Genomic DNA, 12,306 nt, shown 5'->3' with positions numbered 1-12,306 from the left:
CCACCCCGTGCTGGCTAGCTGGAATGAGAGCCACTTGCCCCCAGCCTCTTGGGTACGTTTGCCGGGGACCATTACACAAACCTCAAACCAAACCTGTCTCAGGAAAGGCACCCACAAAAGCAGGCCCGTACCTTCAATGTGAACTCGTGTGCTGGCCTCCCAATCCTGTCCTCAGCCTCCAAGCTGTACTCCCGCGCTAGGGGCACCGTCGGGTGGTACAGGCGCCAGTGTTTCTCTCCCTCCAGCTGCAGGATGAAAACCTACAGGAAGCACAGGGACCCCGGAGTGTCAGAGAGCCTCCAGACAACTCATGAGGCTAGAGTGTTAGCCCTCTCAGGGCTTAGATGAATCACAAATTTCAGATAAAAAAATAAAAATAAAAGATCACAGATACATTTCACTATACACTTAAAGTTGCCACTACTGGTATTCACTTTTAAAAACAGGTAATCGTGAAGTCTGACACTGGAGGGCTAGTCATTCTTTTCACTTTCATGAAAGCCTCGCTGAGTTCTTTATATCCCAATATCTATCCCACTATCTCATTCTTTTAAATCTTCCATCAGGCAGCTGAAAGCCCATAATCTCTGATGGAAAAGCCAAGCTTCAGATATTACTGAGTGTCTAAAATCCTGAATACAATCCTTGGCACATAGGAAAATGTCAAGTTCTTTTATTCTTCATTCAACCAAAGATATTTTAAAGTTCCGTTAGAAATATATATTTCTAAATTTATTTATTTTATTTATTTATTTTTGGCTGTGTTGGGTCTTCACTGCTGCACGCGAGCTTTCTCTAGTTGCAGCAAGCTGGGGCCACTCTTCGTTGTGGTGCGCAGGCTTATTGTGGTGGCTTCTCTTGTTGCGGAGCGCAGGCACTAGGTGTGTGGGGTTCAGTAGTTGCGGCACGTGGGCTCAGTAGTTGTGGCTCGCGGGCTTAGCTGCTCCGTGGCATGCGGGATCTTCCCAGACCAGGGCTCAAACCCTTGTCCCCTACATTGGCAGGTGGATTCTTAACCACTGTGCCACCGGGGAAGCCCTATTAGAAATATTTTTAAAAAAATTTTTTTTGGAAACTGTATTGATATCAAATTGCTCTCAAAGGAGGGGGGAAAATAGAGGTTTTTTACTAATAATTCTGTGTTCACACACTGTCTTGGTACAAAAATAAAACTATGAAATACCTAAGCCAAAGAGTTAACTCTTTTTGGCAGCCACATGAGAATGAAATCAACACTTGTCAAGGCGCCAGTGCTTAAGTGAAACCATGACCTTCATTCAAGCTGCCCCAAGATCTTCACAATGGAAAAAATATATACTTTTGGTAGCTACAGAAAAAGGACAAAAGAAAGCAGATGTAAGAATTACTTAAGACCTCACCTTATTAAAGACCATACATTACAAAATTAAAGAAAAAGCCAATCACACTTTTCTGTAGAAAATTCAAAAAACACCTATTTCGGAGGAATGTGTGGCTCTTTATATTAGTAAATAAACAATCTCCCCTTTCTGAAGGAGCAGGAAACCAGTTTGATGGGATTAATTTTGGCCCAACATCCCAGTGACTGAGGTCAAGCTCTGCAGAGCCCGCACAGGAAGAGTTGGCAGAGACCCGGCCCGAGAGCTGAACTGAACCCTGACAACCCACTAACCCGGGCTGGCAGCACCTCGTCCTCCCGGAGCCGAGCAGTTTCCTCCCCCCTCACCTCTACGTCATCATAATGGGGCGGCAGGCCCTGAGAACCCGCAGGGGTTATGTACACATTCGAGCCAACCAACGAGCCAAAGTAGCACTCCAGCTTCTCCTGGATCCTCCAAAGCTCATCCTTTAAAAAAAAAAAAAAAAAAAGATGGAGGGGAAAGAGGTAAAAAATACATTAGAAACAAGGAATATGTTCTTATGTGCTCAGCAAGTCTTTATCGCACAGCTATTATGTTCCAGACACCTGGAATTCAACGGTGCCCAAGCCAGCACCTCTGTCCTCAGGACCCTTCCATCCTCGTGCAGAACAGCACAGAGAAGAGGCAGCAGCAGACGAGACTGGAGAGGCAGGCAACAGGGAGTCATAGGATCTTAAGCAGGACAAGGACAGGATCCAATGCACACTTATAAAAGCTCACTCAGGCTGCAGTGTAGGGAATTGATTGTAGAAAAGCAAGAGAGAGGCGTGGGGAAGCTACGAAGGCAGCAGCGTAGGCTGGGAGAGACCAGGGTGGTGGGCGAGGGAGAGAGAAGTAGAAAAGTCGAGATGCGCTCAGAAAGCAGCACTGACAGGACATGCTGATGGCAGGGGTATGGGAGTGGGGAGAATAAATCAGAGAAACATTCTTGCGTTTTGACTGAGGCAGTTAGTCAGCTCCCAGTTCCACTGAAATGGGAAAGATCTGCTAAAGAACAAGCTTTCAGGGGGGAGAAAAGAAAAGCTGTACATTAGAAGTGTTAAGTGTGAGCTGCTAAGACCCCCGTGTGCTGGCTGGCTAAGTCTGAAGTTCTGGCAAGACGAAGAGCTAGGGGTTACATCTGGGAACTGCCTGCACAAAAGGGTACTCAGAGCAATGGAAGCAGAAATGACTACCTAGGAAGGGGGTACAGACAGCGAAGGGGTAAACAGGGTCGAGGAATGCTCCCTTTCTCCAGTCGCTAATCAGCTCTTCAGGGCCTAAGTCGAACTGAGGGGCCTAGAGAGGAGCCACGCATCCCTGCAAGGCAGAAACTTGACTGTCCCAAGGCAGGTGAGAAAGGAGAGGCAGCAGTTAGGCCACGTAGGTATCGGCACTTCCTATGTGCCAGGCACTGTTTCCAAGTGCTTTTACCTACTTCAGTTGTACAACCCTCCCCGCCACCCCGTCTCATAGGGTGGGTCCTATCAATGAGGAAATGCCGATGAGGAAACGGGCACGAGAACACACAGCCAATGAATGATGGAGCCAGGATTCAAATCCATGCAGCCTGGCTCCGGAGCCCACACCTTTGACCATGACTCTATATTGCCCCTCTAAGGAACTACCTTAAAGAAGTCACCTACAAAGAACACTGCAGAGCCCCTTCAAGCACATGCATGTACAGTGGCCTGCCACACACAAGACACTGAAACATCGAAAGTATTTTGCTGAGTAAAACCAGTGACCACAGCTTGGGAGTCAATCCTACCACTGGACTGAAAAAAAACAAAAAAAAACAAAAAAAACTACAGTATTAAAAATGCCAAGTGGGAAAGAATTGGGTCAGCATGAAAAAAGCTTTGGGAGACATCTTCAGTATAGACCACTGAGCTTCTCTACTTACACATCTCAGGCAACACAGGAAGAATGATTTTATGGCATCTGAATAGCTCCCGAGAGTTAAGAGATCTCCCAAGCTGCCTAATTTATACCTGGGAGGGGCCAGCAGGACCTGGCCCTGTAATTACATTTATACAGTAACTAGAACCAGTTTCTCTCTCGCTCTTTCTCTCTGTCTCTGATGGCCTGAGAGGTGTCTCAGGACCATATGGGTGACTTTATGGCCCCCAACTCAAGCTTCTGGGTCTGTAATTAAGGAGTACATGTCTCTTTTCTTCTTAAAAGTTACTGAAGGGTTTCCCTCATGGCACAGTGGTTAAGAATCCACCTGCCAATGCAGGGGACACAGGTTCGAGCCCTGGTCCGGGAAGACCCACATGCCGCGGAGCAACGAAGCACGTGCGCCACAACTACTGAGCCTGCGCTCTGGAGCCCGTGAGCCACAACTACTGAAGCCCGTGCGCCTACAGCCCGTGCTCCACAATAATAGAAGCCACCACGATGAAAAGCCTGCGCACCACAATGAAGAGTAGACCCCGCTCGCCGCAACTAGAGAAAGCCCGCGCGCAGCAACAAAGAACCCAACACAGCCAAAAATAAAATTAAATAAATAAATTTTTTAAAAAAAAAAGAGTTACTGAAAACCCCATCATTTGTACAATTTTTCTACCTCTCCTGGAAATAGAACCTTTAGCTTCTCAATCTGCCCAGTGTGGCCCCACTAGAAAGGGATCTGGAGTCAAATCACCACCGACCAAGTGTAGGTACAAGTCAGCTTCTTTTTTTTTTTTTTTTTTTTCAAGTCAGCTTCTTTATTTGCAAAGGAAGACTCCCACCCTAAGACTGTGGGAAACAGCAAATTTATTTCAAAGCCTATTTACATTGCAAAGCAGTGTACAACTGTTACGGCTTCACCAGTGCTGACTTTGGCACAAACAAGGCTCCTGAAATCTGTCTCCTTTGACTCATGACTCCCAACTATGTCCGGAGGATGCCAAGGAGGACCCCAGAAACAATGGGAAAGGGGAAAGGGAAAGGGGAGGCTCCTCCTCTCTCCACTGACCTATCTGCAGGCTCAGCTGAACACAACAGCTAAGACCAGAAGCCCACACTCACACCTAAAGGTGAAAGCAAACACACCCAAAGCCCTACTACATTTCAATTAATATCTTTAGATATATGGTTAGGAAAATGCTTTAATTCTGGAATCAGAAGTCCTTACTTAGTAGCTATGGAAAAGTCACATCTGTGAACTCGTTTTTTCCACGTAAAATGGAGACCACAGTGATTGCCCCAATTATTTCAAATGTCTGTTGGAGGGTTCAAAAGTGAACACATGTAAATATCTGGTAAACTCATCTGGACTCCTGATACACGGATTACCCAAAGCAGATGGGAAACAACCCACCACTCTCTGGTTACCTCCTTACTCATTTCCAGACAAACTAGAATAATAAACTGTGCACACGGTGTGACCTGATAAAGAAAGGGCTGACTGTTCACTCTGATAGTCTCTCAATCTGGCCAATGAGGAACTGCCTCTATACTTTCTCTATCCTGATACCGACATATCCATTAGTAAACACACACACAACACTAAATCTGGTCACAATATAATACTTGGAACCCAGCTTCTAGCGTAAGAGGGTGAGCTCCTGAGGCCTAACAGATTTCTCAAGTCCTGGTGGTGGAAAAAACCAAGCAAAACAGGATGCATCCTAGTCTAGCCCGGGGGCTGCGTTGAGATGGGAAAGCTCATCCTTCCTGCTTTAATAAACATGGTTAGAGAGCTGAGTCAACAGGGCAAAGGAAACACAGTCTTGGCCACTTGAAATTGGGGAAGAGGAACATGTAGCACTTAAGCAGACGAGCAGAGAAGAGCCCAAGATGATTCTACAGCACAAAAGTGACAGCCACAGAGGACACCACACATATGCCAAACAATAACTTTCTGCTGGTCTGTGAACAAATTACATAATCAGCATCAGTGATCTTTCCTATTCATACTTCTTAGGTGTCTAAAAACCACTCTTTTAAAAAAAGGTGCTACTTCTAGCTAAGTAAAGAGCCAAGGACAAGCTCAGAGGGAAGTACCTCGGTGTCCGTATTTTCTGAATACACATCATGACTTGGTCTGCAAGTGATTTATAAATTCCTTTTGGATGCTAGGGACAAAAGGCTGGCATTCGAAGGACATTTCAACTGCTCATGATTGCCTCACTCCTTTGGAATGAGTGCTTGTACTGAAAAGTCTAAGAGTACTTGTACTTTATCCACAGTACAAATAGGTTCAGGATCCTGCAGACAAGAAAGGGAAAGGCATTCAACAGGTGAGGGAGGCCTAATGGATCTAACAGGGCAACTCGAGCTCCGTCGTGAGAAGCATTACTGGTAATTGATGACCAAGTCCTAGGAGCCACCACACAGCCAGAAGCCACCCGGTCAGCGTGGAACTTCACGCGCTGCTCTCCTCCTCCCAAGCTGACATTTTGATTCAGCCATGGGTCACAGAAGGGCATTTCTGAATGGGGATAAACTTTATCTAAAACTCAGAATGGGCCCTCAATTGTTCTGGGCCACCTGTCACATAAAGATCTCATGCCTCTAAGAGCAGATTAGCTCATCCTAAGTCTACATTTTATAAACACAGAAACTGAGCACAGAGGAGGCAAATTATTTCTCAAATGTCAACCACTGACGCAGAATAAATAAAAGATTAGGCAGTCTTCCCGACTTGCAAATCCAACCTACCCTCCACTTGCGAATGCCCCCCCAACGGCAGTTCCAGGATCCTGCCCCTTCAGTGCCAGGCGGGCTACTGTTAATAAGGGTGAAGTCTCTTTCTTAAACGTGCCTCTGGTGCCTCTGTGGTCTGGTCACTGCTCAGAAGCCTCTGCTTAGGTAGATGTAGGCAGTAGAGGGAGGCAACTTTAAGGAAAAAATGATCACCTTGACACTATCGTGCCTTAAGTCACAGTGGAGGGACAAGCCAAACAGAAATGTCTACCACGTGTCTAAACATAAACCAGCCCACGGAAACGCTCCTGGAGGTGTAACATCACTTTAACAAACTTTCTAAACCTGAAGTATAATTTAGTTTTTGCACCTCACCACGTCCGGCCTGAGTTGTTGCAGATTCTAACAGTTTAGCCAAAAGGGAACATAAAGTCACTGAAGTTGTAATGCATTTGAAGACCAAACAGGTGCTACCTCTTCTCAAACTGGCAGCAGCTTAACCATCATCAAAAAAACAGATTTACCCCTGAGCTGATCGGTGGCCAAATGGTAGCACTTTAATACACACCAGGGTTCTGCACTGGGGAGAACCTGTTACCTTAAATCTCTGAGGTTGGTGAAACTGAATTGTTGCCCTTTTCTGATCAAAATCTTTTCTCAGCTGAAGAAAGTGCACTTTGCCATCTTTATTTAAAACCTTCTTCTTCCCATTGACACACCGGCAGACATTTACGTCTCTTCCATAGTACATACCCCGGCTGCACAGACTCTTCAGATCTGAGAGCCTGAACAGGGACCGGTAATATGTGGCCAGCACAGGGTCATCTCTCTGGATAAGAAGGGGCTTCTGCTCCCAGAATTCCTTGAAAAAAGTCTCTGTCTTGACGGGCGAGATTAAACTTTCAAAGAGGCCACTGGGACTGTCAAGGTTCAAAGGGGAAGGCCCACCAGCTGCCTCCAGCTTCACCTGCTTACAGGGAACAGGCCCCTCTTCCTTCCCATCCCCTGCAGGCTTCACTTTCTTTGGCATCGTTGTCTTCAAGACAAGGCAGTGAGGAAACGCAAACCTGCCAAAAAGAAGAAAACACTCGTGATTAGGCGTCCCAGTTTCAGTGTCAGAGGATCTCATACACACAACTTGCATGACTATTAGGCCTTTGTGCGAACTCTTCCTAAGCCAAGGCCATTTCTACCAGAATAAGATACAGCCTGAAGCCAACACCATTTCTTCCAAGATATGATTCAGCCTCAAACACTATGCAGATCACATATTCACAGAAAGGAAGGCGTGTTTTTCTTGTACACAAGCACTAAGTCGTGGGATTCATCACTTATTGGAAGGTATAATTATCCCAAATTAAATGATTCAACTATCTCAGCCGTTCCTAGTCACAGTTTTTAGCCTGTGGCCATTGACACAGCAAAGTTGAAATCTTAAAGTTGGCTTTAATCAGCACCAGATCCCAAATCTAATTAGATGCACTCTGAGTTATAAATACTTGACTCAAGAACCACCAAGAGCTGCCCATGGCCAGGTGCTCCTCACCAAAGCACTACCCCCAGCTGCTGTCCTGGAGGCCACCTGGGCCAGAGGTGCCACCTGACGGCTGGGGCAAGAAGATGCCTGCTCCCAGGTCCTTAACCACCTGAATTGCCTCACTTCCAAACCTCAGCTTATTCCTAAAAATTGTCACTTTATCAGAAAAATTAAAATAAAGCAGAAAACTAATTGGGGGCTGAAAGTGAAGGGTAAAGATAGTTATATCTCAAGGCTTTTAAAAGCTCTACCTTTTTAACTAAAATAAGACATAATAAAATGGCAACGTCATTAACTTCTAACAAAGCTCTCCTCCCTCCAGCCTTCACGTGCACACACATCCCCTGGGCGCCTAGGGCTCGGGTGGGACTTGAGATTCTGCATGTCTAACAAGCCCACAGGTAGTGACGCTACTGCTGGGCCACAGACCACACTTGAGTAGCAAGAGAATCGACTCCCCTAAGTATTGCCAAAGGTCTCTCAGAACTGCCTCAAACCACAGCTGTCGTCACGTTTACAATGCAGGTGTCCTGCATCTGGAGTTCAAGAACGTATGAATTTAAATTATATGAATTTCCTGAAACTGCAAAATGCTATTTTAAAATCAATTTTTTTTCTGGGAAAGGGGGTAGGTCCATTGCTTTTACCAGATTTTTGAAAGAGTCCCCATCCCCCAAAAAGGTTAAGAACCACTGTGCTTATAAAAACCAATTCTTCCCAGAGACCAGTAACTTATTTATAAATGTCATGCTTTTCTATTTTGTTGGGCTATCAGAATTGCAAGCACACTGTTTTCTGCTCTTTTGTCATTATAACTAAGCTGTATTTCAGCTACACTATAGACTGAGTAGAATTAATGGTCTGGCCTGGGAAGTAGGCACCCAAACAATGTGTTACACATTGCAACAACTAACTTACAAATTTATAATTGATAAATTCAGAATAAACCTAGAAAATAAATTTAGAATTAATCCCTCTGTCTAGTGTACCCAGACCATTAGTCACTTAGTGGCCGTCTTGGTGATCAGATTGACTGTCCTAGTATCACAAAGCTTGTCTTCCGGTGACCCTTATTTTACTTGATAATGATGGCCCCAAAGTCCAAGAGTAATGATGCGGGCAATTCGGATATTCTCTTACTGTGCCTAATTTATAAATTAAACTTGGTTATAGCTATCTGTGAATAGGGAAAAAGCACAGTATATACAGACTTCCGTACCATCCACGATTTCAGGCATCCACTGGGTGTCTTGGGACGTTGTCAGCCGTGGATAGGGGGGCGCTACTGTTTAAAACTCTCTAGTGGCCTCATTTTAGCTTCTAAATATTGTACCCACAAATAGCTCAGTTCCTTCAAAAGGTCCAGTGCTTTGGGCAGGAAACACAGGACCATAGTAGAAAACTAATACAAACTGATACTAAAAGCTTGCATTGGAGGGGTAAGGGCTTAAGCTTTTTTCTTAAACTTTGGGGAAAAAAACTTTTAATGTCTTAGGATATATCATCAATGAGACACATTTTCTGAAAAAGTTTCTTATTCCTTTTAAGTTAAACAGACCAGTGTGCTTTCTCAACTGAAGAATCAAAGCTTCAGTGAGACAAAGTACTGCTGGTACTTGGAGCCCAGAAGTGATGTAGAAATACAAGAGATACGAAAACAGATTCAGAAGACTGCATTGCTTGTGCAGAAAAGAGCCACCTGCTATCCTTTGAAAGGTTAGCATGTGGTGGATGTCAAGTCTGGGAACTTAGATTTCAGATGTGTTCCCACCACCATTAACTGAAAGGAGGGACTCACTGCGTCTAAGCTGTTTGGACAAACAATGCAGGTTATACTGAACACCCGCATTCCTTCTGGGTGTCTGGAATTTTGATACATGCCAGCCAGAAGGTCCTACATGATGAGCCCCCAGTAAAAACCCTGGGCACTGAGTGTCTAATGAGCTTCCCTGGTTGGCAGCATTTCACACATGTTGTCACAACTAGCGGCTGCAGCAATGAAGCACTTGGTCTCCATCTGCTGTAATAAATCAGCTGTGAGTCCTAGCAAATCACTAACCCTGGGGATGGTGTTGGCGACCCGGGATACAATGCTCACATTTAATTGTTAAAAACTGTTAGGTTGCCTCAGAAGGTCTGCATAATTAAAGGTGTTTACTGATGGAAAAGTAATTTCATATTCAGCTACACATTTCTTATCCCTTCCAATTGGTCAGTTTAAAATTTATTTAAGGGATGGGAGCAGCAGGAAGATGCAAACAAAAGGCTTGTTTTCCTTAAGCACAGTATATGAATACAGTATAAGCATATTCACCAGGAAGTGTGGTGAAACAATGTGTGCAAAATACTTAAGCCAAAAATAAAATCACTCGAAGCATATTTCCCATCTACAATCAGTAACAAAATAAATCCCAACAGTGCGTAACGAATGCTTTTGTTAGACTATGAATTTCACTACTTTCACTGCCAAAAGTTACATCATTTATTGTTTCTATGTGTTCATTTTGAAATGATTTGAGGCTCAGTTAATTGGAACCTAGCTTAGCGGTTATTAGGCAAACATACTATTTCTCTGATTCTCACACTGCCCATACTGTAAGACAACCATTCTTTTTAACAGCTTTTGGGAGGTTGAGAGGAGAACAGATGACATACTCCACCACATTAAACTTACAAAATAGTAAGCTGCATCACAATTTCATAAACATTAAAAATTAAAAAAGCAAAAAGTGTGTTTTGTAATGTTAAGAAATATAGGAACTAAACAAGAGAATGCTTTTTCTGGAAAAGTACAGCCAACACTAGCCTGCCTCTGGATCTCACAGACCACCCAAACAGAAGTTAAGAGTAAATATTTTCATAAGCTACAGGGGGAAAAAAAAGCAAGCATTTAAAAAGCAATTGTTTCCAACTTAAGTTGACCACAGCATTCAAATGTAAAAAGATTAAGTTAAAAGATTCAAGGTTCATATTTTACTAACTGCCCACAGATGAAAACCAGCAACTAATCTAAACAACTTTGAAGGATTAAACTCCACAAGAAAATCAACAGTGATACCCACTCTACAGGCAACAAATACAAACAAAGCCTTTATATTTTTAAGTGTCCTAACTTCCTTTTCTATGGTAATATTCACTAACCAGAAGTCTTAACACAGAGCAACTATCTGCACATTTTCAGAGCCTAGCACAGACCAGGGCACATAGGAGGTCCTCAATAAACATTTGCTGAATTTTTTCCCCCTTTTCATCTTTTGTATACAATTTTAGAGGAAAAAAATCTCAAAAGCCTTACACAGAACAGAGTTAGGGGAAAACAGATGGTTTGTTCAGTGGGGATTATTCTTCTGATGGCAGCTGTAGCTTGAGTATTCAACAGTACGGTCAGAGCTGAAAGGCACCTTAGCCATCAGAGGTCATTACCAACCAGGAGAGGGAGGTGTGTCTTTATATGCTCCAGAGCTGTGTTTTACAAAGTGTAGTCAAATCACCAGGAAAGCTTGTTAGTATGCAAATTTATGGGCCCCATATCAAACCTACTGGGCCAACACTTCTGGTAGCTGAGCCCAGAAATCTGCAGTAACACAGTTTAAAATAAGTTAAAAAAGAAAATTAACAGTTCTCAGCAGGAGAATTTTAGATGCACTAACACAGAGGAGGATCATAGGCAAACTCAGCTCAGTTAAACGCACACAAACTGACAGAAACGATATATTGCCTGTAACAAGGTTGCCTAGGCTGACTTAAAATATTTCCTTTGGGCCCTCATTGATGTTTACCAGTTCAGAGAGGGAAAAGTGGTTCTCCTGTTGACCTAAAGCTGTGATTGCCACTTATCTTTTTAATTCTATTTTAGAAATAAGGTATTGAACCTCATTAAAGTATTTTAGTAACCCTGAGGTTACAAAGGATGAGGGCAGAGAGGCAAAACTATCCAAGCGATGGTGTTAGAGGCTGGATAAATCAGGCTTTTCCACTTAAAGATGAGCCCAGTGAAATCAAAGGCCCGGCGCCGAATTTACAGCTGATTATTCGAGTAATCAGAGCCTGCGACTCCCAGGCCAATACTTCCTGAAAACAGTGAACAACCTGGTCTCATTAACCTGATGGACGACCCAACAGTCGAGCAGACGTTCTAGAAATATTCGGTGACTAAATGAAAGAAAGGGAGGGTAGGCTGTCATTTTAAAGTTACGGCGGGGAGAGAAAGACGCAGTTCTCCCGCCCGCACTTCAGGTTTTGCCTGCTGTAAAGCCGGTCTCCTAGGCCCGCCGGGCCGCCCGGGAGGCCAGCCCACGTGGCGCTCCCATACAGCCCGCCGAGCGGGCCAAGGCCTGCATCACCCTCCCTGCAAACCTCCAAACTTTCCGTGCGCTCGTCCCGTCTCAAGACCACCGGCCGAGCACGTGGTCACTCTTGGTGCCCAGGCCATCCGCAATCCTGGGCGGCACCACACTCAGCGTGTCCACTATTCCAGTGCCCGGGATCGTCGAGCGCGTCGGCGTGCGTCCCCCGTCCCGAAACCAACAGAGCCCTTTGGCCGTGGCCCGGCCGTACCGAAGCTCTCGGCCCGAGCCCTGCGGTCCCCCCCCAACCCCGACCTTACTCCATCCACACTCGCGCCTGGACGCCCGGAAGTTGAGCACCACCCCACATAGCAGTGGCGGGGACGGAGACGCGAGACCGCTCCACTCACCGGGCTCTGCGTGGGGCGCGCGGCCGCGAGCCAAGCGGGCAGCGGCGTGGGTTGGG

General features: G+C 45.0%; 1 protein-coding gene across 8 annotated transcripts in view; it reads right to left on the bottom strand.

The window, feature by feature from the left end:
- RIOX2 (ribosomal oxygenase 2) overlaps window positions 1-12,306 on the bottom strand; it is a 27,656-nt gene extending 15,350 nt beyond the window's left edge. For 2 of the 8 annotated variants that reach the window (XM_032630111.1, XM_032630106.1), the window contains exons 1-4: window positions 12,251-12,306; window positions 6,616-7,084; window positions 1,706-1,825; window positions 132-260 (exon numbers count right to left, since the gene is read on the bottom strand). In XM_032630111.1, the coding sequence (XP_032486002.1) occupies window positions 132-260; window positions 1,706-1,825; window positions 6,616-7,047 (681 nt within the window). In that variant the 5' untranslated portion in view covers window positions 7,048-7,084; window positions 12,251-12,306. Of the gene's footprint in view, window positions 1-131; window positions 261-1,705; window positions 1,826-6,615; window positions 7,085-11,910; window positions 12,072-12,155 lie in introns of those variants that run through there. The other 6 variants (XM_032630104.1, XM_032630107.1, XM_032630103.1 and 3 more) reach the window with 6 other exon arrangements.

The sequence above is a fragment of the Phocoena sinus genome, chromosome 4 (genome assembly GCF_008692025.1).
Source record: "Phocoena sinus isolate mPhoSin1 chromosome 4, mPhoSin1.pri, whole genome shotgun sequence".
NCBI classification, from domain to species: Eukaryota; Metazoa; Chordata; class Mammalia; order Artiodactyla; family Phocoenidae; genus Phocoena; species Phocoena sinus.
This window is presented reverse-complemented; position numbering and strand designations above follow the sequence as displayed.